The sequence below is a fragment of the Miscanthus floridulus genome, chromosome 19 (assembly GCF_019320115.1).
Source record: "Miscanthus floridulus cultivar M001 chromosome 19, ASM1932011v1, whole genome shotgun sequence".
In the NCBI taxonomy this organism is placed as follows: domain Eukaryota; kingdom Viridiplantae; phylum Streptophyta; class Magnoliopsida; order Poales; family Poaceae; genus Miscanthus; species Miscanthus floridulus.
Window position 1 is genome coordinate 111728798 of NC_089598.1, and position 27862 is coordinate 111756659.

General features: G+C 44.7%; 3 protein-coding genes and 2 long non-coding RNA genes across 5 annotated transcripts; 1 reads left to right on the plus strand and 4 right to left on the minus strand.

Moving 5' to 3' along the window:
- Positions 1-966: 966 nt before the first annotated feature.
- On the minus strand, positions 967-3061 carry LOC136527637 (uncharacterized). The gene is made up of 2 exons (XR_010776885.1): positions 1554-3061; positions 967-1339 (listed from the first exon to the last, which is right to left on the minus strand). It is a non-coding gene; the product is annotated as an uncharacterized lncRNA (long non-coding RNA).
- A 5821-nt stretch (positions 3062-8882) lies between these two features.
- Positions 8883-18445, plus strand: LOC136529831 (protein argonaute 1D-like). Its single transcript, XM_066522890.1, has 22 exons — positions 8883-9115; positions 11732-12402; positions 12502-12710; positions 12876-13025; positions 13111-13244; positions 13831-13940; positions 14239-14345; positions 14480-14618; positions 14751-14867; positions 14970-15077; positions 15382-15453; positions 15844-15966; positions 16063-16228; positions 16318-16439; positions 16527-16664; positions 16752-16894; positions 16973-17035; positions 17134-17197; positions 17285-17420; positions 17533-17701; positions 17829-17860; positions 17966-18445. Exons 2-22 carry the CDS (start codon positions 11773-11775, stop codon positions 18178-18180), a joined length of 3147 nt encoding a protein of 1048 aa, XP_066378987.1. The 5' UTR covers positions 8883-9115; positions 11732-11772; the 3' UTR covers positions 18181-18445.
- Positions 10486-11135, minus strand: LOC136527741 (uncharacterized). Its single transcript, XR_010776918.1, has 3 exons — positions 11035-11135; positions 10623-10757; positions 10486-10540 (listed from the first exon to the last, which is right to left on the minus strand). It is a non-coding gene; the product is annotated as an uncharacterized lncRNA (long non-coding RNA).
- Positions 18446-18625: 180 nt separating the features above from the next.
- Positions 18626-24317, minus strand: LOC136529832 (sucrose synthase 7-like). The gene is made up of 17 exons (XM_066522891.1): positions 24297-24317; positions 22862-24185; positions 22635-22767; positions 22398-22552; positions 22096-22291; positions 21866-21984; positions 21458-21770; positions 21171-21347; positions 20901-21017; positions 20642-20808; positions 20330-20554; positions 19917-20238; positions 19567-19811; positions 19339-19477; positions 19138-19229; positions 19015-19038; positions 18626-18908 (listed from the first exon to the last, which is right to left on the minus strand). Exons 2-17 carry the CDS (start codon positions 23239-23241, stop codon positions 18863-18865), a joined length of 2850 nt encoding a protein of 949 aa, XP_066378988.1. The 5' UTR covers positions 23242-24185; positions 24297-24317; the 3' UTR covers positions 18626-18862.
- Positions 24318-24412: 95 nt separating this feature from the next.
- Positions 24413-27544, minus strand: LOC136526633 (putative disease resistance RPP13-like protein 1). The gene has a single exon (XM_066519238.1). The coding sequence runs from the start codon at positions 27542-27544 to the stop codon at positions 24413-24415; it is 3132 nt and encodes a 1043-aa protein (XP_066375335.1).
- Between the last annotated feature and the right edge of the window lie 318 nt (positions 27545-27862).

The following is a 27862-nucleotide window of genomic DNA, read 5'->3' on the forward strand; positions in this document are numbered from 1 at the left end:
ATTGTTATCTCTATCCAGCTACCACATTTGTATTGCTATCTTCTCTATGCAGTTTCAAATATTATAGAATAATTTTTTTCTTAATCAATTAATCTGACATCGGATGACATTTGTGAGAGGAATCGACAGCTGACTGCAATGCATTGCACGTGTGTTAGTTTCCTCAGCAAGTAAGTACCTGGATGCTGGAGATGAGGGCTAGGATGTACGCCCCGCCGAAGACATAGATGATGTCGATGCTGCAGAGGATAGCGATGGGGCCGTTCTTGTCGGCGTTTTTTGATGCTGAAGATGAGGGCCAGGATGCCGCGTCGTACCCGTTCAGCGAGGTTTATGGTTCAGGCGTGTCATCGACGTCGGGGGGCTGCCGCGATCTCGCACGACGCTCGCGGGCAGTCGCTGGGGCAAGGCACATCAAAAGAAGGAGGACCGTTGGATGTGATTGAGTAAGGAGAGAGAATGAGTGAGTTAATTTGGTGTGCACGTTTTTAATGTTATCTTTTTTTGTGTGTGTTTTGTGGGGTAAACGTAGTTTAAATCATGACTGTAGATGTGAAATTTGTTTGATGACTGTAAGATAATTTGAAATAGTGTATTATAGAGGTAGAGATAGAGACTTAGTACCCGAGCTCGTTCCCTCACCCGCGCGCAGGAACGAAGCCTCGCTCACGATAGGATGCCCAGCCGCCCACCTACAGTCGTTTCCCAGCCGATTATTTTCTCTCTTTTTAATTAGATCTTTTTTAACCACTAGACATGCACATACGTCACGCATGTTTATTAAAGCCATATTACAATGTCAAAATCTTATTCTTTCTACAAATCAATTCATATATATGACAAACATACCGCATTTGCACACGTTAGAGGCTTTTTTTTCTCCGAGGAATGAGTGAGCAGCAGTATTTACTTGCAGAAAATTTTGAAAAAAAAAACCACGCAAAGTGTTTTTTCAGCCCTGTTCGCTTCTCTTATAATCTGTCTTTTTCAGCTTATTTCTCTCACAACAAATCAGTCGAAACAATGTTTCGACTTGTTTTTTCAGCGAGGCGAGCGGGGCCTATAGTCTAATGATCGCCCAATGTTGCGCAACTTAACAATCAAATGTTAACCATCTATAGAATTATAGCTAGTAGGCAGAACACCACTGTCCATGCTAGGTTCTTGTTGTAAGCTTGTGCCTCAGCCCTCAGATCTTGTGCAGCGCACACATTCTTTGCAATTATTTTTGCCTTGCTTATCTTATCACCTTTTTGCTTGATCACCTCCTTTGCTAGATAGCTTCATTGTAGAGCTTAACGGCCAATATGCAATCCTATTAGCTCCTGGTATCCTCAGACTGCATGAGTGATAGTGCAAAAACAGCGAGCAGCGATAACAGTTAGACCCAAATAAAGTATGCAGTGCATGCAACAAAGCATGAGGGGGCATTAGATTAGTGCTATGTCAAAGATAGTGAAAAAACAGCGAGCAAAGATAACAGTTAGACCCAAATAAAGTATTCAGTGTATGCAACAAAGCATGAGGGAGCATTAGATTAGTGCTATATTGACCTTTCTTGCCTATAATCAGTAGCACAGAAATGTCCAGCTCCAAAGCCAAACGAGATTAGCGCATGAACAGAGAAATCACTGGATCGGAAGCGACCTGCATCAGATCCCCTACTCCCAGATGATGGACATCGATGTTTCTCAACAAAAAATGTAGTGGGCACCGAGACATATCTACACACACAAGCAGGGTGACAGATAAACAACGATCCCAACAAGAGGTGATTTTGAAAAGCGTAAGCAGATGCTACCTTCCAGTGCTACATAATATGTCTCTTGTTCTAGTCTGCCTGGGGGTTTTGTTAGATAAGATGCTACTCTAAATGGTGTTAGCCGTAGTAGTAGTCATAATCATATTTTAAATTGCTACTCTAAATGTGTACATTCCCACACACCTGGTTTGATTTGTACAATCAAAGAAATTAACAGTGCAGTAGTAAAATGGTTATAGACAGAAGAAAATATTGAGAATTGCCACTAAGAAAATATCAATCTGTTGTGCATCAAAACGGATTGGATTAGAATAAATTCTACTCGCAACACGAGTGTTCCATCTGCATGCAAAAGGCAAATCTAATATTGAAAGTCTAATAATCATACACAAAACCAAGCGAGCCGTGTGTTCCACCATTATGCCAATTTGATCCCTTGTATTATAGAGGATTGCTTACCGAATTTCTGCAAATTTAGGCCTAGTCCATAACCTCACCAGAAACAGTGGCACCGTGGAAGTTCACCAATCAGGCGTACTCCCAAGGTCGAGTGAAGGGGCATGCGAGATCCAGCACAGGTAGCCACGCCATCAGCCCCAGAACTCGTGTCTTCCAAATCCATCCCTGCACACGCCAGAATGGGAGGGAAGAGGCCGTGGATGCAGGAGAGGGAGGTGAATGCCATCGCCTGTCGGGAGGAAGGGAGCCGCCGCAGATGTAGGGAAGTCTTTGCCAGGGAAGGAAGCGGCGCCGCCGGATTCGGATGAAGCTGGCCCGTCGCCTGCCGCTGCTACCATCCATGAGGGGAGCGGCGACTCGGTCAGATCCGCCTTGGAGGGGCCCGCCTCCCGCCGACGCTGCCACCCGTGGGGGGGAGGACGCCGTCGCCGCTCACGGGAAACAACAGCAGGCACACAGGCTTTTTTTAGAATACGCGTGGAGCTTCATCTCAGCCGGGACAACATCTACCGCGAACCCCTTGCCGTCCAGCCGCCAGTAGTCGGCATCGGGATGATCCTGTACCTCTCGTCATGGTGGCGCACCAGCTCGCCGCGCGCGCGGCCAGATTGGGTTGAGCCAGCGATGGGAGCGGTCGAAGGCTGCGGAGGCGTCGGAGGCCGCTGAACACGCCTCGGAGGATGCAGAGGCGAGGGGGAGGCGGCGAGCTAGGCTCGTGAGGGGCAGCGGCGAGCTGGGGTCGTGCGTCGGAGGGGGCGGTGAGCTAGGGTTGTGCGGCGGAGGGGGCGACGAGCTGGGGCGAAACTCACCTGGGCGCTTTTTCACCGAACACCCAACCGAACAGTGCGCAGTTCGATTTTTTTTTTTTTTTTTTTGGTTCGGCTTCGGTTTTTTGTTTTAGAAACATCGGTCATCGGCTCGATATTTGGTTCCTACATAAAACCGAACTGTAAACCGAGAACACCAAACATTCGTCAACTCTTGCCTCTCAGCAGCCCGTGTCCCTTTCCTCGTCCTCTCAGCAGCCCACCTCGGCCCAATTAGCAGGCCCACTCGACCACTCCACCAGACCACCGCTTCGGCCCCACCCCACGCAAGATGACGCGACGAGACAGACACCCGAGCGGGCGAGCGGCCACGAGCCAACTTGCCCCAAACCCTACCGGGTGAGAGCGACGACGACGCGACGGCCACGCGAGGGGGAAGCGACATGGGCGGCTGGGTGTGACTCGCCGACGAGCTGTGAGCACCCGAGTGGAGCACCGAGCTGCGCGGGCGCTGCAGCGGCTGCGAGCGCCCAGTGCCGAAGCGGGCGTGCAGCGGCTACGAGCGCCCTGTGCCGGAGCGAGCGAGTGGCGGCTCCGAGCGCCGGAGCTGGCGAGCGGCGCGGCGAGCAGGGAGAGGAGCTGCACGGCCGCGGCCGCGGCGGCAGGAGCGACTTCGAGTGAGATCAGCGAGGAGCAGAGTAGGTCAACAGGAAGACTCCGGTCATCTCGGTTTAAACCAAAAAGCCGAATTAGGAAACAGAAACCAAACTCGTCGGTTTTGCATTTTTGAAATAACCGATCGGATGTTCATTGCTGGAAACCGAAGTTTATTAAAACCGAACAAACCAAACCGAATTTTCGGTTTAAACCGAATGCCCAGTCCGAGGCGAAACCGATGTCTCCTCCGGGTCCTCCCCACGATCTGGGGATTAGAACGGAAAAGAAAAAGAAAAAAACAGATACGATAAAGAGGAGGTGGACGCGGGAGAAAAACGGAGGGACCGATAGAGCGCCCGTGGCTCGGGTCGGCTCCGTGATTTGCATTCGGGTACTGATTATTATTTACTACTTAGAGTAATATATATATACACACACGTACTAGGTGTAGAATACTATTCTACACCAAACTGTTGCACTGAATAGAATTTAGTATTGTTCAGTAGTCACGTGTCAGTATTATTCAGTATTTTTCAGGTGCTACGTATAATATTGACTGATACTGAACGATGTTCAGTAGTACTCAGTATTTTTTTTTTTAGTTTTGCTTTGTGATGTAAAATAATATTCTATGCCCTGCCGCGCGCTCGTGTGTGTATATATATACACACAGACAGCTCTCTATATATTATATATATATATATAAGTATGGAATTGCCTAGAATTCCTTAGAGAGCACCAAAGTGCTATGCCAGCTCAGGTAGCAATGTGGCCTGGTCAGTAGTCACTGACAAATCGCTGGTGCGTGGATATGGCTTATTATGGTGCATGAGCTACGAATGACATACCATAAACATGGCAATCGATTCATCAACGTTCCATCTAGCGAGACGACCCTTGGTCGCATCGCATTTAGACATTTCTATAAGAATGATGATATCATGACTGAATCGCAGGAGATACACCAAAATGAAAATAATAGCTGCTCCAAATCAAATATGCAATGAAGTTTCGTCAGTTAGTAGACCCCTCTCTTGTGGCAGTGGATATGATGAATCAAAAGTTTTACGCCATGTTCGCTTGTTCGTATCAGCCATGCTTATCAGTCATGATACATTATTTTTTTTTCTCACAACAAAACAGCATCAGCCGACTTATAAGCCACAGAAACGATCAAGCGAACATGGCGCATCTCGTAATGAACACTAGGATAACACAAGCAGGTCAATCAATCCATGGCTAAAAAAGTACTTTTTCTCCCTACTGATACAATATCAGAATAAGTTAATTCAGCTGATCATAATTAATAATATGATTTTGCAGACTTGAGTGATCTGATTCTGACGAGGTAATGAGATATGCTCGCATATGCAGTGCAGGAATTCATCTGCTCCTGACCCTGTCACGTGCTACAAAAGATTGTAGACTTGAGTGATCTGATTCTGACTTCATGGCTTTGCAGAAATTTGTTCAGAAGCTCTAAGCTGCATGAAAGGTTTATTAGAGGGAAATAAATTCATTTTTTGAGCTGCGTAGGTATGGCTGTTAATTGCCTCAAAATTCAAATAATGATTTTGATAGACATGCCATAGGAGACAAGAGACAAGAGACAACAGTTATACATTCTAAACGACAGAAGAAGGGAGCCCCTGGATTTAGGGCCCTTTGGCACGGCCGGCTTCTTGCGGCTCTTGCCATAGAGTCGTGCTAAACAGTCGTATAAAAAAACAGCTTCTTGCAAGAATAATATGGTTTCTACTGGCTTTTTATAAACTTGACACAAATAGCAGTCCCACAAGAGAAGCTGTTGAACCAGAGAAGCCGAAACCTTTTTAGGAGGAGCTCAAGTTCATCTTTGAGAGCCCATGGCTGGATAATCGTGGTTTTGAATGCCAAGAGACTCAAAATACAATGGTCTGAAAACTGTTGATGGATGCCAGATTGCCAGGTTTGTAGCTTGTTGCACTCATTACGAGGAGGTATCAGTTGGGTCTCTGTGTCTCGGCATGGAGTTACCTTCCTGTTGTGTTTTGCACCAAATTGACTGGTGAGATCTCTCAGATTCACAGTTTAGCTATGGCGTTGGGACTGGGAGATGAAATTGAGCGGTGAGATCTCCCTTTTTGTTTTTGCAGAAAAATTGTTGAGGCAGACGAGGCAGGCAACGCAATGCGAATGGATAAGTGAAGCAAAGATGGAAGGACGAGGAGGTGGAAAGAAAGGTGAGTGGGCACGGACCGGGCGTGAGATTGGCAGGAGGTGCGGTTGCGGCGGTCGCTTACTCTGTGCCTGTCACCACCACATGGCTGATGGCACACACACCACATAATACTCTGTCTGCTCCATCTGCCTCGCCCGTGACTTGGAGATTGCTCTGCGTAGCGATTCGATCTGCACTGCGCTCCGTGTACGTACGGAGTACGTGTTCTGTTTTGTGAGGCTTGACCGGGTCGGGTGAAGACGTGAGCCTGTTCGGTTGAGTGGTTCGTATCGTTGCTGGTTCGTTTATGTGAGAGAAGTATTGCTGGCTGGTTCAGATGATCATTACTCATGTGAGGGGGCTGGCCAGCCCAGCCAGCCCCAGCGATCAGGCTGGGTGGTGAATGTGAATGGTTCCCTTCATTTCAGTTTTGCTTGCACAGTTGCACTTGCACTTGCACTGCATCTCTCTTTTATGCCAGGTGGTGCCAGCATTGCAAATTTGCATTCATTCATTCCTGCTTCAGGCCGTCTGCTGTCGTGGATTCCTGATGCAACATGCATGCATGATTTCCTGCGTGGCTGCATCCACCGTCCATGCCCGAGGTACGCAGGGCACCGCACCTCTAACATCGATTGTGATACTAATGACTGCTTCTCGCTTCTGCTGTATAATAAGAAAGAAAGAAACATACAAATATATAATCTGGATGCACGCGTTGTTCCTAGACTGTGGTGACTGGTGTAGAAACATATAACCTGCACCGCTGGGACTGGGAGATGAGATGAATGAAATCACAATTGGCTGCGACTGTGGTCTGTTTGAAGCATGAAAAGCATAGGAGTAGCAGCCTAGCACAGACCAGGGCTGGTCCTGCTAGCTCACTCAGACAGTCACACTCCTACTACTAGTCATCCTAGTCACAGCAGCAGAGCAGATGACTTTTTAGGGCCCCCCACTGCCTGTAAGGAACACTAGTGCAGTGCACCGTAGGATAGGGATGGGGGAGGAGCCTCCTTCCTTCCGGTCCAAGCCCCCTGGCCCTTTCTAATAAAATAATTGAGGCCTCCTGGTCTTCAGTTCTTGTTCTTCATGGCCATGAACCCGTCGAATCCTCCTCCGGTCAGAGTAAGCTTTGTCCTTTACATTTATTTGCCAGAGTCGATGGTAAAAACCACATGTACACTTGCACAGGCAGGTGACAGTCACAGAGCGCACCTGTCTGTTATTGCTTGTTTTAAGTCCTTTGATTGAGTCAGATTTACTTCCCTCAGTCCCAAAATAAGGGCTCATCTCATACTTTAAGGAGTCAAATACTTTTAAGTTTAACCAAAGGTATACCAAAAACTAATAATCTTTATGATATAAAATTAATCTCACTGGGTTAGTCATGTCTTATATTTTCATAATAAACACATTTACAGATACAAATATTGATATTTTTTATGAACTTAGTCAAACTTGAGATTTGTAGACTCCTCGAAATGTGAGATGAGCACTTATTTTAGGACGGAGTGAGTATACCATTTTTTAGGGAAATGAACTATCGCCATATTCACTTGGCTTATAAGTTATAATTTTTCAGCCAACGAATAATATTTTTCTCTCACAACAAATCAGCTTACAGTACTTTCAACCATGGCTTATCAGCCAAACAAACAGAGCGTATAAGTTCTAGTTTTACAACTATTCCTTTTCTTATATCCCAAGGCAGATATTTCTGAGGTGTCGGTTGAGTTTTTTTTTATTATTTCTACAGTTCAAACACACATCAATAGTACATCATTACTCTGCTCTAGTCTCTGCTCTACCCAGTCAAGGCAGAATGCATTTCTGCACTATTGCGGCGGTATAGTACCGAGGACTTGATTTGGATGTTACGTCCCATGTTAGACGGTCTCCAACGACACCACCCAAATCTAAAATAGGTGATTCACAGTGTTTTTTTTTAATCAAGAAACGAGCTCCAACAGAATACCCAAACAAAGGACGCATTTTGCGTAGTAGGCAAATCGAAAGGCAAATAAGTGTCTCGCGAGAGAGAGGACGCAAATGTCTGGCGCCGTAGCGGTGGGCCCGCGGCGAGGCGTGGCTGGCTCGGCGAGGCGAGCCCGCGGCGGGGAGCTATCAGCGGGTCCACGGCGGACGCGGCCGGCGCAGCCAGGCAGGGCTGGTGCGGCGAGGAGCAGCCGGATGCGTGGCGGCGGCCTGCACGGCCTTGTTCCCCACGAGCAGGTAGGAGGAGACGACGAGCGCGGTGCGCAGGCGCGAGTGGTGCGCCCCACCGCGGCGTAGGGTCCTGGCGAAGGAGGAGGACGAGGCGCCGGCGGGGAGCGGTGGCGTCCTCTCACTGCCGGATCTCGTGGCCACCGGCGCCAGGAACTTGGAGATGGAAGCGAAACGCGGGCGACGCTGGGTGGGGGCAGTCGCGCCCATGCCCACCGGTGGACGTGAGGAGCAGGGAGCGCCACGGCGGAGGTGTGAGGTGCCAAGAACTTGGAGATGGGTGGGCGGCGGAGAGACCGAGGAAGAAGAGGGTTGATTTGCGTCCCCTGTTGGAGAATCTAAATTTTAGGTACGGACCTTTTCTACGGTGCATAACCTAAATCGTACAATGCGTGTTGTGTTTAGGTCTCCATTGTTGGAGATAGTCTTATATGGGAGTCGTATGGGGTGTTAATAAAAAAACAAATTACAGAATCCATCAGTAAACCGCGAAACGAATTTATTAAGTCTAATTAATTCATCATTAGCACATGTGTACTATAGCACTTTATGTTAAAATATGGACTAATTAGGCTTAAAAGATTCTTCTCGTAAATTAGTCGTAAACTGTGCAATTAGTTATTTTTTAGTTTATATTTAATATTTCATACATGTGTCCATTCATTCGATGTGATATGACGTAAAGTTTTGGGTTGGAAACTAAGCAAGGGTTCAAAAGGTAAACACTTGAAAATACCCAGAGTTAAGTATATATTATATCTCCTGACCAACCAACATAATACTCCTCCAACCAACCCAAGCACCCAACCAAAGAGAAGAGAGCAACACAAGACCACCAGAGAAGAAATTGAAGATAGCAGGCCCACACAAGAAGCTTGTTGTGTCTGTTGACTCCTTGCTCCTTAAATACATCCTCTTGGCGTCTCCCCCCTCTTCTCTCCACATCAATCACTCGCATTCTGCTTCGCTCCGCTCCACTGAAAGAACAGGGAGGGAGGGTCCTGCTCTACTTCCCCCTGCAAGCTTCATCTCCGCCTCCCTAAGGTGATCACAAGCGGGCTTCTGCTTCTTCCCCCACGAGATGCTCCCTCTAGTTTCCTTGCCCTCTTCTTTCAGTTGCTTTCCTCCCCCCTCTGCTCTGTCGTCCTTCTCCCCGGAGAATCACTCACGCCCGTGTTCTTCTTGCGGGTCGCAAATCTTGCATTGTAATGTGGATCTGTGGTTTATGTTGGGGCCAGAAGCGGAGGCCTTTAGCTTGCAACATTCAATCTTATCGGATATTTCTCTGTAGAAGATGTCACACTTGATTCCTTTCTCTCCTGTGCATATTTTGTGGGGTAAGCATGCTGCAATGCTCTGTAGTTTTTGTCCTGTAGGAAAGATACGATTTTTGACACAGTTTCTGGGTGGGTGTAATGAAAATATTTTCTCTGATCTATGATAATTTTTGTTTGGTCTATTTAGCATGCATCTGGACTGTAAATAGTGTGCTTCTTGATTAGTGGGCCTTGTTTGTTTTGGAGCCATTTCCAGCTCCAGAAACGGTGTTTGAGTTTCCATGTCTGCGCCTAGTATTGTCTTCTTCCCTTCAGAGTTCAGTCTTCTCATGCCTAACTTCACTACTGTTTTCTCATACTGTAATAATCTAGAGCCTTTTACTTGTCTGCCATTATAAAAGATTGAAATTACCTATGTACCATTGAAATTTTTAAAAGTTCTCCAGTACCCTTGCACGAAATTTCTTTTCCCTGCGTGCCACTTCCGTCTAATTTGCCGGTAACAACATCTAACGGCCAACCGAAAAGACGATTTTGCCCTTAGTGGTAGAATGCATCAAAATTTTGATTTTTCCCCTGGTGCCACTGTAACCGTCTGTGTTGCAAAAAAAACTTCACTTTTTCCTCTATACCGCTATAAAAAATTCACTGTAATAACTTGTATATGTGCACATAAAAATTCTAATAAATACAGTAAATTTGCGATACATCTAAAAAATTTGACAACTGCGACAGCCAAAATAAGTATTTAAATTAAGTACATTCAGACATAAAAGAGGTCCAAATTTATCATCGATATGCATTTTTCATTTTAGCAAAACTAGATTTCCATTTTTCAACAAAACTGGATTTTCCATTTTAGCATTTTTCTACGCTTTGCTATGGATTTTCTAAATTTCAGCCGATTATTATATGTAATAAATAAAAGAAAAAGAAAAACCAGAAACAGGCACTTTGCACTAGGCACCGTGGACCTTTCACTAATCAACCCGTAGTCAACTAGCATTGTTCACACCTGTTCATACGAGTCACGAGTTTCGCATCTGGACCCAGCTAAAGTTTCTATTTCTTTTCCCACTCCCTCTTCTTCTTCTTCCTCTTGACTATCCCAACAACACATAGAAACAGTACTGTCACATACTAGTTCAGATTTCAGTTGCTGTTGGCGCTCCAACAATTTGATCTCCATTTCCTGTGTAAACCAAAAAATCAGTATGTGCATGGATCCAACATTAATTGCAAAAATCACTTAGCTGTCATCAGAAGTTTATTACCCTAACTCGACTTCTTTTTGCTTCCTGGACAGCATCCTCGCTGCAACCTTCAACTTGTGTTGCTGGTTCAGCTAGTATAAAAATTCGATCAAGATAAACCAAAACTGGCTCTTGTCCCAACCTGCTCCATGGAACCTAGGGTGCGTTTAGTTGGCCAAAATTTGGATGTGCAAACTTTGCACAGTAAAAGATTTCCCACTGTAACATTTTGTTTGTATTTGTGAATTATTGTCCAAACATTAACTAATTAGGCTCAAAAGATTCGTCTCGCAAAGTTAAAGCAAACTCTGCAATTAGTTTTTGATTTCGTCTGCATTTAGTACTCCATGTATGTACCCATTCCTCCGTATTACAGAAAACAAATTCAGTATATGACTATATGTACTAAAACAAAGAAAGTACTACTCCAAACCTTGAGCTTCACGGAACCAAGAAAACCAGCTTTGACTCTAACAGGTAATCTCTCTCCTCGCTCACGCGGCACGCCGAGCAAGGGGACCGACAGCCGGAGCGCTTCTCAGCCACTGAGATGTTGCCGGAGCTAAAATGAAAAAGTGAAGTTTTTTTTTTTTGCAACACAGAGGGTTACAGTTGCACCAGGGGAAAAATCAAAATTTTGATGCATTCTATCACTAAGGGCAAAATCGTCTTTTCGATTGGCCGTTAGCTGTTGTTAACGGCAAATTAGACGGAAGTGGCACGCAGGGAAAAGAAATTTCGTGCAAGGGTATTGGAGAACTTTTAAAAATTTCAATGGTACACAGGTAATTTCAATCTTTTATAATGGCACACGGGTAAAAGGCTCAATAATCTATCTTGTTTCAGTTGCTCTAGATGGTTTAGTAATCTCAGTAAGTTATTTTGTTTAGTTTTGTATAGCCTCGATCTATAAATCCTTGCAAGAAAAATCCTTTCTTGTCTAGGTTCATTGAATTGTTCATGATAGCTTAGCCACTTTATATCCTCATGTGCTACCCACAGGTAAAGTTGAGTGACTCTGTTAAACACTAACAAGCCAAGTTTTTATATGAACATCCTTAACTTGTTTAAGTGTTCATTTTTCACAGTGATGATCAAATCCTAAAAACTGAACTTTCCTCTCTTGGCAGCACATTGAGTTTGTCAGCCTCACTGTTTCACTGCCCACGGCATGGGATCTTGGAGACCGAAACTGCCTGGGTTTGGCGAGGGCTCACAGGCTGCTGAGCCCGGTGGTGGTGGAAGAGGTCCTGGAAGAGGTTTCCGTGGCCGCGGTGGCTCCTACCATCAAAAACTCCCACAAGGTGGTCGTGGAACTGGCTACTACCAGCATGGACAGGGTTCCATGTCACAACCTCGCGGAGCCATCATGTCGCAGAGGTGGCAGCCTGCTGGCCCTGCTGCAGGATATATGGGCCAAGGTCAGGCTTACAGAGAAGTGCAGCCACCACACTACTATGGTGGTGGTAGAGGTGGACGTGGGGCAGGCCCGTCCACCATAGCTCCCGAGCTGCGCCAAGCAATGGAAACTTCACATGAACCTGATAACATCTCACCAGAAGCAGGCTCTCTGGATCTGTCACCAAGAGCTTCTACTGTAGAAGTTACGGATCAGCTGAAAGATTTGTCTGTACAGGACGAATCAAGCATGTGCCAAGACATTGTGCAAGCATTTCCAGTGTCGAGCAATGCATATAAGTTTCCTCACCGCCCAGGAAGTGGAAGTATTGGCACCAGGTGTTTGGTGAAGGCAAATCACTTCTTTGCTGAATTACCTGACAAGGATCTTCATCAGTATGATGTACGTTGGTCTATCCCTTTCAACATTCTCTTGAATCTTTATAACCTTACCTAAATGTTTTTTTACTTTGATTTTTAATCATGTGGTGTATCCTATCAGGTTTCAATCACCCCGGAAGTTACATCGCGAATTGTGAACCGTTCTGTCATGGAAGAGCTGGTGAAGCTGCACAAGATGTCATACTTGGGAGGGCGGCTTCCAGCCTATGATGGTAGAAAGAGCCTATACACGGCTGGTCCACTGCCATTCATTTCAAAAGAATTTCACATCACTCTAATTGAGGAAGATGGTGGTTCTGGAGTAGAGAGGTATCCTTGAGCCACTTTTGTCAATGTTTTCCCGACCTAGAAAATAGCATATTCTGTTTGACATTTCCTATCGTCTTTTCTAGGTCTAGGCGTTAGCCTACCCCAACTTGCTTGGGACTGAAAGGCTATGTTGTTGTTGTTGTTGTTGTTGTTTTCTATGTCTAGGCGTAAGAAAACATACAAGGTAGTGATTAAATTTGCTGCAAGGGCTGATCTCCGTCGTCTGGAGCAATTTTTAGCTGGAAGGCAAGCAGAGGCTCCTCAAGAAGCCTTGCAAGTTCTTGATATTGTTCTGCGGGAGCTGCCAACAACAAGGTAATTAAAATTAGCCTCTAGGTTTCAGATAATAGGATACATTAGTGTGAATCTTACAATGATGATTGGACTCTCTTTTTTAAAGATATGCACCATTTGGGCGATCATTTTTCTCTCCTGACCTGGGGAGGAGGCGATCCCTTGGTGAGGGAATAGAAAGCTGGCGTGGGTTTTACCAGAGCATTCGGCCTACTCAAATGGGCTTGTCATTGAATATTGGTAAAACTCTGTCTCTCATAGATGTATGTATGAGATACATGATTAAACCAGGGTCCTCTTGTTACACTTTACTATGTCCTCCCATCACATATCTAATTTGGGTGATGACATGCAAATGTTTAATTCCATGAGCTAGCTCCGTGTTAGCATCACATCTCTGATGGTTGCAGTGCTGTCTGTTAGACACTTTTGCTTATGACTAATTATTAGTCATGAATCATGAAGGACCTCACAGCTAAATCATAGACTGGTAGGAATGATCATTTTCTCTTGCTGATGAAAAGGCCACAGCAAGTATTCGCATTCCATTGAATAAGATTGCAGATGATTTGGTAATGCATAAGTTGCAGGCAGTATCAGTCATAACTTAAGGTTCTTGTATAACTTTTGTGTAAAGCATTAACTGAGGCATGTGCAGATGATATCCTATCATCCTTTTGAGATAGTCATTCTTTGAAGTTCACAAGACCCGGTTCTGTTATGTTGAACTTTTTTTATTCAGTTCATTTTTTTCGTGCTGCTAAATTAGGAGATTATTGAATGCTTCTCACTCAATTTACCTTTTAACCTTTTTCTGTCTTTTCAGATATGTCGGCAACTGCTTTCTTTGAGCCATTACCTGTGATAGATTTTGTTCAACAGCTTTTAAACACCAACATCCACTCAAGGCCCCTCTCAGATGCTGAACGTGTCAAGGTACAGTAGCAAACATTTCACATTCACATTTTATCAGTTGACTAGTTCTTAAATGGAACTTGGTACATTTCTTTCTGTTAGGCAGAGTGCTAAATTCATCAAACAACAAATGTCTAGCATACTGCTTCTTGGAAACAGACGATTATTTGCCACATATGTTCCCACTTTCCAGTTCTTCATATTGGCCTCAGCAGTTTCATTTTGTCTTACATATCTAAGCTGCTAGTTTTCGCTTTTTGTATGTCACTTTACTTAATATTTTGATGATTAATGTATGTGTTATTGTGCACAATTTCAGATAAAGAAGGCCTTAAGAGGAGTGAAGGTGGAAGTTACGCACCGTGGTAACATGCGACGGAAGTATCGAATTGCTAGTTTAACATCTCAGGCAACTCGGGAGCTAACGTATGGCCATTCCTTGTTTCTTCATGCACTCCTATGTTTACATTTTTCCTCTCTGGATCATTTGTTCAGAGAAAAAAAAATCCCTGGGATAATCCTTTTAGTTTCCTAAAAGAAGCTGATGTTATTTGCTGCAGTTTTCCTGTTGATCATGGTGGCGCAGTGAAGTCTGTTGTACAATATTTTCAAGAGACCTATGGCTTTACCATCCAGCACACCTACCTGCCCTGTCTGCAGGTTGGCAATCAGCAGCACCCAAATTACCTTCCAATGGAGGTAAGCTTAGTGGCTATAGCTGCTCCTCTTGCTCTTTTCTAGCAAATCTCTACACACCGACTTGTCCCTGTCTAACCTTTGATGGCAAAACCTTTGTTTCTAATGTGTGCTTAAAAATCTGAGTTTATTCAGGTCTGCAAAATAGTGGAGGGACAGAGGTACTCTAAGAGATTAAACCAGAGTCAGATAAGAGCTCTTTTAGAGGAGACATGCCAGCGCCCACTTGATCGGGAGCGTGACATTGTTCAGGTAATATGTTTCTCCCCCTTGTTCTGGTTCTATTTGGGTTCTCCTTTCCTTCGTGACTTCATATGCTTATGCAAATGACAACCTTTTTTTTTGTGCCCACAGACGGTGAATCATAACTCTTACCATGAGGATCCTTATGCTAAAGAGTTTGGCATTAAGATCAGTGAGCGTTTGGCTTCAATTGAGGCACGGATTTTACCTGCTCCTCGGGTAGGCTGAAACCCACTCATATGTTTCTTTTAGCGAAAACAGCAGGGGAAGCCCCTGCTGGGTATATAGATAAAATATAGAGAAAAAGAACAATATAAAGGGCAAGAGGTCCAAGGTTGCTCCACTCTTATTGCAGCAGTGGCTTGTGAAATATTTTTTATTGTTCGTATCACCCTTCTGTGTCATAATTAATATAACTCCTGTTTTATAAATTGAGGCAACTTTTGTTTGTGGGTTTGATAACTAACGTCAGTCATATTTCCTCGCAACATATTCAACATTTTATATTTTACTTATGATGCAGCTCAAGTATAATGAAACTGGCAGAGAGAAGGACTGCTTGCCTAGAGTTGGGCAGTGGAATATGATGAACAAGGTATTAAACATTTTCTGAATAGTATTGTGTAAAAAGGTTTATAACCAAATAGTTAAACATATTGGCTATATCTATATGAGTAAATGATATGCGTAAGTTGTTCTGTTCAGAAACATGAACATTTTTTAAGATGCCATCCACTTGATCAATTTCTCTTCACAGTGCATATGACTAGAGTTTTGCTGAGCATTCATGTTCAGATAATTGTCTTTGCAGCTATTGATCCTTCAGTCAAAATTTTGGCTCTGTTAAAATATTGTTCAATCATTAAAGCCACTGTATTGGTTCAATTGTGACCTAACTATTAGAAGTAGCTTTATCCTTTGCTAATATGACACCTATGTATGTACTACGCATCAAGATCACTTATTTTCGTTTTGCCTTGTCTAGAAAATGGTAAACGGTGGTAGAGTGAGGAGCTGGATTTGTGTCAATTTTGCTCGAAATGTGCAAGAGAGCGTTGCTATTGGATTCTGTCGTGAACTTGCTCGCATGTGCCAAGCCTCGGGAATGGCAAGTATCCCTTAAAACGATTTCTGAAATGATAAGTATTTACTCCATCTACTGGTTTATGGAAGTAACAACTAACAACATAAGGTGCCTGTGTAGGACTTTGCCCTGGAGCCTATTCTTCCGCTTATATATGCACATCCTGATAAAGTGGAGAGAGCTCTGAAAGCAAGGTTCCATGATGCAATGAACATGCTCGGACCACAGCGCAGAGAACTCGATTTGCTTATTGGAATACTTCCTGATAATAATGGTTCTCTTTATGGTACATGAACTTGAAACCCTGTGTAGTTCTTATATTTATTCCAGCTGCCGTGCTAATGATTTGTGTTGATTGCTCTGTGTTGGTCTCAGGTGATTTGAAGCGTATCTGTGAAATTGACCTTGGATTAGTTTCACAATGCTGCTGTGCAAAGCAAGTTTTTAAGATGAACAAACAGATACTGGCAAATCTTGCTCTGAAGATAAATGTCAAGGTTGGTTTTCTATCAACTATGCTTTTGTTTGTGTTGCATTTTTTTCAGTTGTCGAGTCCAAAAAGGAAATTTTATTTGTTTTCAAAGGTTGGAGGAAGGAACACAGTGCTGGCTGATGCAGTGTCAAGACGCATTCCTTTGGTGACTGACAAGCCTACCATCATATTTGGTGCGGATGTGACCCATCCTCATCCTGGTGAAGATAGCAGCCCTTCCATTGCTGCTGTAAGTTGAACTATTGGACTCATGTTTTGTGACTGTTCATTCGCACATACACTGGCAATTTGTTTCATTGTTTGTATTACCCTGCAGGTTGTGGCTTCCCAAGATTGGCCTGAGGTGACAAAGTATGCTGGTTTAGTTTCTGCTCAATCTCATAGGCAAGAGTTAATAGAGGATCTGTATAAGGTCACACATGATCCTCAGAAAGGAACCATTTGTGGTGGCATGATCAGGTATGCCAGCAAGGCCCATCTCCTTTTGTCTTTTTTACCTAGAGCACAAGTAATACATGCTGAGCTCCACATTTGCAGGGAGCTTCTTATATCCTTCAAAAGATCAACTGGTCAAAAGCCTCAGAGGATACTATTCTACAGGTGTGTGTGCGTGATTTCTTACACGACTTTGCATTTGAGCTGCTGCAACTGGTTAGTTACTCGAAGCCTTGGCCAATTAATGTGGTTACCTTTGACAGGGATGGTGTGAGTGAAGGGCAGTTCTACCAAGTTCTACTGCATGAATTGGATGCAATCCGAAAGGTAACTTTCTTCTTTCCTTTTCCTTTTGGAGACATAGGGTTATTGCAACTTGCAAGTTATAGTTGATGATGTTAATGTGTGCCTTAGGCGTGTGCATCGCTGGAAGCAAATTACCAACCGCAGGTGACTTTCATCGTGGTCCAGAAACGGCACCACACGAGGTTGTTTGCACACAACCACAATGATAAGAATTCAGTCGACACAAGTGGGAACATACTTCCTGGTGGGTATTAATTATTGTTTTCGAAATGGAATGATATACATACTGCTGCAGTCTTTTGGAAACTTAACTAGAGAACCCTTTGGGCATTGTTTTGGTTTGGGTGAAATTACAGGTACTGTTGTGGACTCGAAGATCTGCCATCCTACAGAGTTCGACTTCTTCCTGTGCAGCCATGCTGGCATCAAGGGCACGAGCCGTCCTGCTCACTACCATGTCTTGTGGGATGAAAACAACTTCACAGCTGATGCATTGCAGACCCTTACCAACAACCTTTGCTACACGTAAGCTTCTCTGCCTGGCCAATCTTATACTTCCTATACAGTTCATCTATCTCAACTGTCTCAGCTGCTTAAAGAGGTGTGAGTTCCCTGAACTGTGTACTAATAACTTGTCAAATTGCTGGTGCAGTTACGCGAGGTGCACACGTTCTGTATCCATTGGTAAGTTGTCTCGATTTTTCTGAAAGGGAGTTGAATTTATCAGAGTTGTACATTACTGAATTGATGGGCGAGCAACAAATAAACCAAAATGCATATGCCTTGCAGTCCCACCAGCGTACTATGCTCATCTGGCTGCATTCCGCGCCCGATTCTACATGGAGCCTGACAGCTCAGACAGCGGATCACTGGCGAGCGGCGCTCGTGGAGGAGCGCCGTCCAGCTCATCGACATCCCGCAGTACCCGTGCCACCACCGGCGGAGCCGTTAGGCCCCTTCCCGCACTGAAGGACAGTGTCAAGAACGTCATGTTCTACTGCTGATGATCCGGAGCCTGTGTCTACAAGCAGTAGAGGCGATGCTTTGATTGCATGACTCCTAACAAGATAAGCAGGCAGCCTGCCTGAAATTTGATTTGCTTGGTGTTGTAGTTTGTTTGGTCAGTAATAATCTGCTTGCTATTAGCAAACCGTGTTCAAAGACGCTGTGTTTCAGTGCATTTGCTTAGTATTTGTTTGAAGAAGGCCGGCCAGAGCTTGTACTGGAGGGATCCCATATGTTATTTTGAGACTATTATCTTTCGGATCATATCATTTTCTTCTTGTGAGGTGCTATTCACATATTTCTGAACGTCCTTTTCGAACTGTGGCTTCTGGGTTGTAGTTGTCAGTGTTTGTGACTTGCATTTGGATTTTCAAAAAAAAATCTTGCTATCTGGGGTGCAGCACATTTGGATTTGCATCAGCTGCAGCACATTCTTTTGACACAGCATTCTCAATCCTTTTCATATATTATTATCAATTGTAACCATGTACACTTTCACTCTCTTTACAGCATCCATCTCTCCAATCAATAGTCAACAAATGAAAACTACACATGCATACACAACAATCACTTCACAATATACACTGATCTGGTCCGGTATCAGTGGAATGAATATGTGCAGCCACCAGGACCTTGGATTCAGGAGATCATGCATATTCATCATATCTCTGGCTCTATATATTATTCAGAAGTAGAAGACTTCTGCCCCATCAAGCTGGTCATGATCCTGACAACAACACAAGGAGCAGGCATTGAAGAATCAGTAAGCAACGTACACTCAGTCAATTTATCGCTAGGTTTTGCAGTTAAATCTGCAGGGCAAGAAGCCTCACCTCTGAATCCTAGTCTGTGGCTTTCTGCAGCAACCAGATTTGGAATTGTTAAACAACAAATTGGTCAGTCAGTTGCTTCCCCGGTCTCTCTTCAGTAGAGTTCTTAAGAGTGGGCACACTTGCCTTTCTTTCGGCCTCGTTACTGTCATTGTGCTAGGCCCTGCGCTTGCTGGGGCTTGCGGAGGATGTTCGAATACCCTTGGGACAGTCTTTGCCTGCATGGATGACATATAACATCATTCATCAGACATCGTTTTACTGCAACCTTGATGATTGCAGCATTGTCGCCGTTCCATCAGATAACCAAATGAATTATCAGCTCACCAGATTCCTGAACTGAAGATTGTAGAACATCTGCAGGTAGCGCTGTTTGGCTACTCTATCCTCCTTGTTCAGAGTCTTCCAGAAGCCATACGTTGAACCCATGTTCAGGACTTTAGTTGCATAAATCTTCCATGTGTAGCTGCCGAGCAAACAACATATGTTTAGCTTTCTTTTCTCATCAGATGTGTACAAGAGGTAAGGTCAATCATGTTATGGTATGGCACCTACCATTCGTAGATGCGCTGGAGCCCAGCACTGGACACCTTGTTCCAATAGCTTGGGTCTTCCTTGCACTTTTGGAAGAAATCGGCAATCTTGTTGCTTGCCTCCCTGCCATTCATTGGGTTTATGTGGAAACCAAAGACACCGTCCACAATGATCTCTGCTGGCCCTCCCTGATTTGTTGCAAAGGTTGTCAATCCACAGTTCATCGCTTCAATGACTGTCAACCCGAATGCTTCGTAAAGTGCAGGCTGAAACCACAGCAGGCATTATATTATTATACAGTTATAGTTGAGTTCCATTCTCTGAAAAAAATTTCTCATGATCAAACAGCATAGAAGCCGGCCGTTGCATACCTGAACAAATGCACCCTTTGTATCTGCAATGCAACGGTACAGCTCACCGTTGCGGACACGGTCAGTCTGTGCCTTGATCCAGCGAATCTGTCCTTTCAGCTGATACTTGTCGATCAGGCTATGCATCTTGTTGATTTCTTCAATCTCTTCCCGGTCCTTGGACTGCGATGCTTCCAGCAGGCCCGCAACGACAACAAGGTTAACCAGGTCCCTCAGTCTCTTGTTCTGGCCATACCACTCCACTAGTCCAGTGATATTCTTCACCTTGTCCAGCCTTGCCATCGAGAAGATGATTGGCTTGTTTCTGTCTGCCAGATATCCTCTGATTTGATGGCATCAAAGCAGTTAGCAAACTTGTCCTATGAATAAGAGTCTGTGTGTGTCTTTCATCAGTTCATGAGAGGAAAACTTACATGTGTTCAGCGGTGTCCTGCTTGCTGTAGAGCAACTCCTCAATCTGTGGGTGCAAATCTGTCAGCCGCTTCTGCTTCTGTGTGAAGGGGAAGTAGATGGACTGGTCTGCACCGGGTGCAGCAATGTTGAACTTTGGATCAAAGACATTGATGCCTGTGGCGTAGCGACAGAGCCCGGGCATTGTGAATGCGTAGTGTTGCTCATATTGGCCAGGCTTCTCTTTGCTGCATCACATGTTCATGTTTCAGGCCTTCCAGGAGTCGAAGTAGTTGTTAGTGTACTGAAGTTACAGTTAGATACATTCTACGAACCTTCCAGCAATTTCTTGGTATGTGCTAGTGATGATAAAGTCACTAGTATTCATGGCAATCATATCTGCAGTGAATTGGCAGGAGAAATGGTACTTCTGGTCCAGATCTCTCCACTTGACATCTGAATCTTCATACTTTGTCTTCTCTAGAGCGTGTGCGATTGTCCCCTGTCAATAAGATCATTTTCTGTCATACCAAATTTTTGTTGGTAGCAAAAAAGGTAATCTTTCAAGACTACTTGATGACCCCATTATTTCACCTGAGTGACCCCTAGCTTGCTTGACATGAGAGACGCCACTAAGTTGCCATCGGTATAGTTGCCGATGATCAGGTCTGGCTTGCCCTCCAAAATGTCAAGAATTTTGGCACACGAATCCTGAAATTACCATGGTGACATGGTGAGCAGAGCAAGCCACCTACTCAAATATTACATCCTACATATATATGAGTAAGAAGTGATAGTTGGCAATTCAGTAGGGGTAGCTGACCCCTCTTGTTCCCTCAAAAAAAAAAGTGATAGTTGGCAAACCTGGGCATATCTCTCTAGGTAAGGATAGATGTCAAACCGGGACACCCACTGGCGCAACTCCTTGCCGTCTTCAGTCTTGAATGGCACACGAAGTATGTGGGAATGTTTTGTATTTTCAACTGGCTCGAGCTCCACATTGCATTTTGTGCCCTTGGCATCTGGTATCAGCCTAGTCAGCTACATGAACAAAATTAACAGTCATTAGGGCATTTGATATACATATATAAAGTGAGCACTGAGCAGATATGAATCACGAATGGCCAAGATCATGACATAGTTAACTTTACCACAAGAATCTTTGGTGTCACGTTCAGACCCTGCAGCTTGATTCTTTGCAGCAACTCCTCTTCAAGGGCCCTGACTTGGTCCAGGATGTAGACCACCTGGCCACCGGTGTCTGGCAAGCCAAGAACCTTCTCTTGGCCAAAGTAGCCGTGGATGGAGAAGATGACTATGTTGAATATGGATGGAACTCTGCTGAAGAACTTCTCCATGTTGATAGGGTCCGGCGCTTGTAGCACTTCAGAGAGGAAATTCAGCGTCTCTTTGCACCTTTCAGCATTGTCACCCCACCCTTTCTCCAATCCCCACTCTTGAAATCTGAAAACAGCGTTGTGTTCAGAAACCTTAGGTATAATGCATATCTGGTATCTGCATAAACAGATTTTATCTCCTTGATATAGTAAGTGTATCACCTCTGTTCAAACTTCAGGAATGGCGTGTATCTTGGCAACCCACTAACAAATACCTCTGCAAGTAGCAGCGCTGTCTGAAGCTTGTTCACTGTATCGATGGTGTCGTTAACCATCAGCTTCTGCATGTTCATCAGATGATCAGGGTATAGTTAGGTTCGCTCGGTTGGTTATTTTTAAACTTCTGTCAATATATGCAACATGGATAGGTGATCAGATTGTCATTGCCTTACCTCGCCACGGTAGTTTAGCGAAAGCAAATAGTACAGCAACGGTTTCATGCTGATTTCAGGCTTGTCGCCCAGCTTCGAAGACATGAATTTGGACACAAACTGGAGCCCATTTCCTATGGACGATGGCAGTGTCAGATGGGGTGTTGAGAGGTCAAGAGCACCGAAATCTACTTCCAGTGAGTTGTCATCCTTGGCCCTGAAAGTGAGATAAGACCACATAATTTTTTTTTCAGTTGGCATCAACACATTTGTGATCAATGTATGTAAAGGCTCTGAGTATTAGATCGGTGAAGAATGCAGACCAGTTCTCGTCATATAATGTCTCCTTGAACTTGAGGTACTCAGATGGTGTGATTCCTTCGACCGACAGATCATCAGAATGAACTTTGACATACTCCCAGATGCCAGGATTCATCCTGACAGCAAATGCAACATAAGGTGGTAGCACCACTGCTTCCTGCAGAGATAAGAGTTATGTAAGTTTTGTTAATACAGGTTTAATGTTTGCTGCAAAAGCTGTTAAGGTGAGATGAGATCACCTGCGTGGAACAAATAATGTAACCCAGGAAGCCTTCAACAAGCTTTTCCTTCTCGACTTTGTCATCCAGTGATTTCTCCAGCTCCTCTATGAGCTGCTGGTTCTTCAAGAGCCTCTTTCCCTTGGAAACATACCTGAAATATTATCACATCCGAAATTTTTGTTTTTAGAACTGCAAATGATAACCCTTGAATTCATAGATGATGCCTTCTTCTAAGTTAGGTTTACCTCTGGAAGCATTTCTTCATCTGGTACCGGCTCTGCCTTAGTGCATCGGGCATGCTTTCCGCGATGCTGTCTGTCCTCTTGAAACTCAGCTTGGAGGCCATGGTGGCTTGGAAAGAAACAAGGCGAAGAAGAATGCTCTGGTTTCTGTATGGAGGAGGAAGAAGAAGAATGCTGTGAAGCTGTGACTGGCTGGGTATCCATGGGCAACATTTTATAGAAGGAAGGGAGCATGATGAAACAAAACTTTGGCCTATTGGCAGAGTTTTCTTTGTGTGGACGCCAGCTGGAAAATGAAATGGGAGATGGCGCGTAGGGAAGAAAGCACATTGATTTGCTTGGGAGAAGTTATGCTGAAGAAACATGCAAGGCAAGAAAGGCATGAACGAACACCAATGAACGGCGTATCCCTGCAAAGATTCCTTATTCCTTGGATGGATTTCTTACCATGACTTTTCCATTTGAATATATGATACTAAAAACGGAAAGGGACTTGAGTTGTTTAAGATTACAAGAAATTAGAGTGCAGATTAACCTCCTTGGAACACTAACAGTCAAAGATGTCAGATTTGTATAACTTACTACATATGGCAACGTACTCATCCTGATCACAACACATGTGGTCTCATGGTTAATACTTTCTGCCTGCAGCTGCAGGGCAACGCTCTGATTTGATTCCAGATTTTCAGTAGCTGGATTCAAGATTTGGGTGGATTTCAATTGAACCTGACCTATAGGAGTGCATTTTGACGCACATTTGGCTAAAGTTCCAGTCGCAGCTGCCATGCTGTAACTTTAAGAATTTTAATCCAACTTTCTGCAGATTATGGGCACAATAATTTTGCTTCTGATTTTTCCATACTGTAGCCTTACAGAGATATCAAGTACGAAGCGTGTTGTCTTGTATATTCTGCTAGCAGCATGTACATTGACTAGTTAACAGTAAAACATAAGTATCATTTTTGAGCCAGGAAAAAAGGATGTGTATTTAACTGCCAATACTTAGCACTCCAAAGTCAAAATCCATCAAACCCAATGTTTACAATTTACAGACCATCATAACCAGGAAACAGAAAAGAATCATACATATTGAGTCCTGGTGAAGGATACCCATATTCAGAGGTAAAGAAAACGTGAGCATCTGCATTGATCCACCGGAGAACCAGTGCATATATGGGTAGAGCGACAAAAAGAGAAACCACGCAAAACAGAGGAAAACTCCGGAATCAATCGTGAACAGAATACAAGCTCTCAATATAAACACAAACCCCCGGAACAAAGGACAACGACAACTGAAACGCGTGGCTGATCCAAAACAAACCAGTGTCTGCAAGATAAACGGACACAAGCACGTGTAAGCTGCTTATTATTACCATAAACACATAATGTGATCATTTATACAGGATGAGCAATATTGTGAAGGGTGTAAGGAACATACCACGCCAAGATTTTTCAGAATGGCTTCATTCTTCTGACTGTGCATTAGTTTCGTAAATGCGACGACTCTTGTTATACCGAAAATACCTCTTGCCATCACAGCTTATGATGCGCACCTCAGGGACCTGCTGCACTGAGGGGCCAGTTCTTGCCACCGTCGAGGCAGCTCCTGAGTAATGACAGACCGCACTGCAACTCGAACCGTCTCAGGCCTTTGCACTTTTGAATCAGTAGCTCCAGCCACCGTGGGAAGGCAATGCTCCAGAAAATGATTAGCTCTTCGAAATAAAATGTCTCGGTGGACGGAGGAAACACAAGTCTGAGGCACTGCAGCGCGTCAAGACCTGCCACATGCTTCAGCTTTGAGCAGTCATCAATAATGATGGAACGAAGCATGGGCAGGTTGGAGATCCTCTGGAGCACCTTGTTATCTTTGAGATGGAGCTCATCAGATAGTTTTGGCAGGTCCTTGATTTCAGTTAGGCTATGTGCACCCTCCACATGAAGTTCACACAGCGCTACATGCTTCAGGCCTTCTGGTAGAGCTTTCAGTTTAGGGCACCACTGTATCTGCAGTGACTTCAAACAAGGTAACAGTACCTGGTTCTCCTCCACAGTTAAAGACCACTCTTCAAGTTTCTTCATGTTTCTGAGCTTTAAAACCTCAAGCTTGGGAAATGAAGTGGCTGGTGAAAGTACAGTGGTCCCAAGGAATTCTGAACCAATGGTGATGACTGAGTCCGCATTTGAGATTTGCAGGGACTGGAGTTGACTCAGGAGGCCAAGTGAAGGCAGTTTAGTGCATGCCATGCAGTTTTCAAGATCCAAAAACACAAGGCTGGGGAAGGAGGCTCCTAGCTTGGGACCTCTTACCCAATTCGGAAACTTTACACCTTTGTAGTTCTTGATTACTAGCTTCTCGATGCTATGGGGTGGGGTGAGCTCATTCCATATCTTTTCACTAGCTTTGGCTGATTCATCTCCCCTGCATTGGTCATTGCTTCCTTCCTGCTCTTCCTTCTCTTCTTTTTCTGTTCCATCTTTGTCCTCCAGACTCTCCTGGTTTTCTATTACTGGGGCTTGCTCAGAGAGGTACAGATCCTTTAGGAATGGCTTGTTTGCGAGTGCAGCAGCACCAGAAGTAGCCCTATCCAAACTCTCTACATGAAGGTGCCTTAGTTCTGACAAAGCTTTAAGGTCATCTAAGTCACAACCCTCAGGCGCATTGTTGTCATGACCGATGATTAGACCATCTAGATGATTGAGACGCTTCAACTCACCAACACCCTTTGGTACATAGCTTAGGGAAGTTCCCTTGAGACAAAGGCATCTAAGCTCTAGCAATGCCCTGATGGACCAAGGAAGTCTCTGTAAGCTTTGGCAACCTTGAAGGCCCAAGGTCTGCAAGTTTATGAGAAATCCAATGGAAGAAGGTATGTCTCTGACCTGAGTTCCATCAAGATTGAGGTACCTTAAATGCACCAAGTTGCCAATGGATTTCGGGAGGGCCTCCACTGCTGTATTGCTCAAATCTAATACACGCAAGCATGAAGCTGACTCGATGAGAAGATCAACTGCTCTGACAGTTGGACTTTTGAAGAGCATCAGTGACCTTAAGCTCATCTGCTGCTTCAGTGAAATCGGACCGTCCAAGCTGTTTTCCATGTTACACAATGTGAGATGTCGGGGCTTTGACAATGAGGTGTTCAATTTCTGCTGACCATAGATTAAGATACTCTCATCTGCTATCAAAAGGCGGGCTAGTGAGCGGAGAAGATGGTGTGTTATCCAGCATCGCTCAACACTTTCAGGATCAGGCTGTAGTAGGTTTCTGCTTATCAATTCTACATAGTACTCTTCAGCTGATTCTTCGAGCAGTTTGTTGTCTCTGGCATTTACAATTCCTTCAGCAATCCAACGCCGCACAAGATCAAAGCGCTGAATGGGGTATTCTTCTGGATACAGAGAGCAATGGAGGAAACACTCCTTCAGCTGAGAAGGCAGGTCAACATAACTCACATACACAGCTTGTGGTACTTCTGGAAGGACCGGGCTCATGAACCAAGAATCATTATTCAGAACCATCTCCCATTCAGCCTTGCTGTTGCCTCTTGACCTTAGAACACCTGCAATAACCATGATTGCTAGAGGATGGCCATCACATTTCTCTGCAATCTTAATCCCAACATCCTTTAATGTTGCAAGCTCTTCCAAATTGCATTCTGGATCAACTTGTTTGCACAATAATGCCCAGGCATTCTCAGGGTCCATTTTGTCAACACGGTGGATAGTTGCCTTCATGCTTGCCGCCACTTCCTCATTCCGAGTTGTGATCAGTATTCTTCCTCTCGCGACACCATCTCCCAACGGATCTTTGAGCAGATTGTCCCATATGCTCGGGCTGTCCAAGTCATCCAGGACAAGGAGGAACCTTTTTGAAAGGGCAGAACCGAGGAGGATGAGGAGTTCCTCCTTGTTTTCTGTATCCCCAACATTGGCACCAGCACCCCTGATGATCATTTTGAGGAAATCTAGCTCCGATAAATCCTTGGACATGTCGACCCACACACAAATGGGGAAATTTTCAGTCATCCTGTCATCATTGTAGATCTCCCTAGCAAGCGTAGTCTTGCCAATCCCCACCGCACCAATGATGGCGAAGACATCCACCTTCTTCTTGCCCTCTCTAAGCATCCTTGGCACAAGGCCACCCACAGCCTTCTGGACCTGCGACCCAACTGCTTGGGGATTCATCGTGTTTGAACAATTCTTACAGACGTTATGGCTGAACCAGTCCCTTTTTGCATCATCAGAGTGAGCTGATCCAGCAGGAAGTCTAGGCATTTCCTCCTCTACTTCCCTGAGCCTGAGATCAATGTCCCTAATGGTGAAGCTGATCTCATGGCGGAACTTCCGGGGCCCTGAAGGCTTGAAGCAGGAGAAGCATCGGACCTTGGGCGTGGGCGGGCGGTCATCAACGAGGATCTTTGCGCCCTCGATCATGCAGACATCGATGACGTCGTCGATCTCGTACATGGCGTCTTTCACCTGCACCACCCAGGCATCAGCTTTGGCACTAAGGACCCTCCGCCGCTCCTCATGGGAGATGATGACGTCGATGCGCGACAGCGTGGCCAGTAGGCCCCTGACATCGTCCCCGGTGCCGAGGGCGGTGCAGGCCTCCTGGCCGGCGAAGTCTTCCAGTGATGCCGTGCATCGCTTGACGAAGGAGTCGAGCACCGCCGCCATGGGGGTCCCCCTGCTTGCCCCGAGGTATCAGGCCCCTGAAAAAGGTTGGAAATTTCATCAGCACATGGGCAGAAAGCTTGCAGATTTGAACGGAATCCATCATTTCAAGCAGACATTAGCAGAATCTGACGATCAAATCACTGATTCCTTTGCAGTATCGGTTTCCAAATAAGCAAGAGCTCAGAGGCTCTGCACGGATCAGCCAACATGAAAAGGTCGCTGGTTGGTTTCATTCATGGAATTTACTACTAGTAGTAGTAATTAATCAATTATTGATTGGGGACGCTGATTTTGCAGAAAGAAATCGTTTTTTCCTCT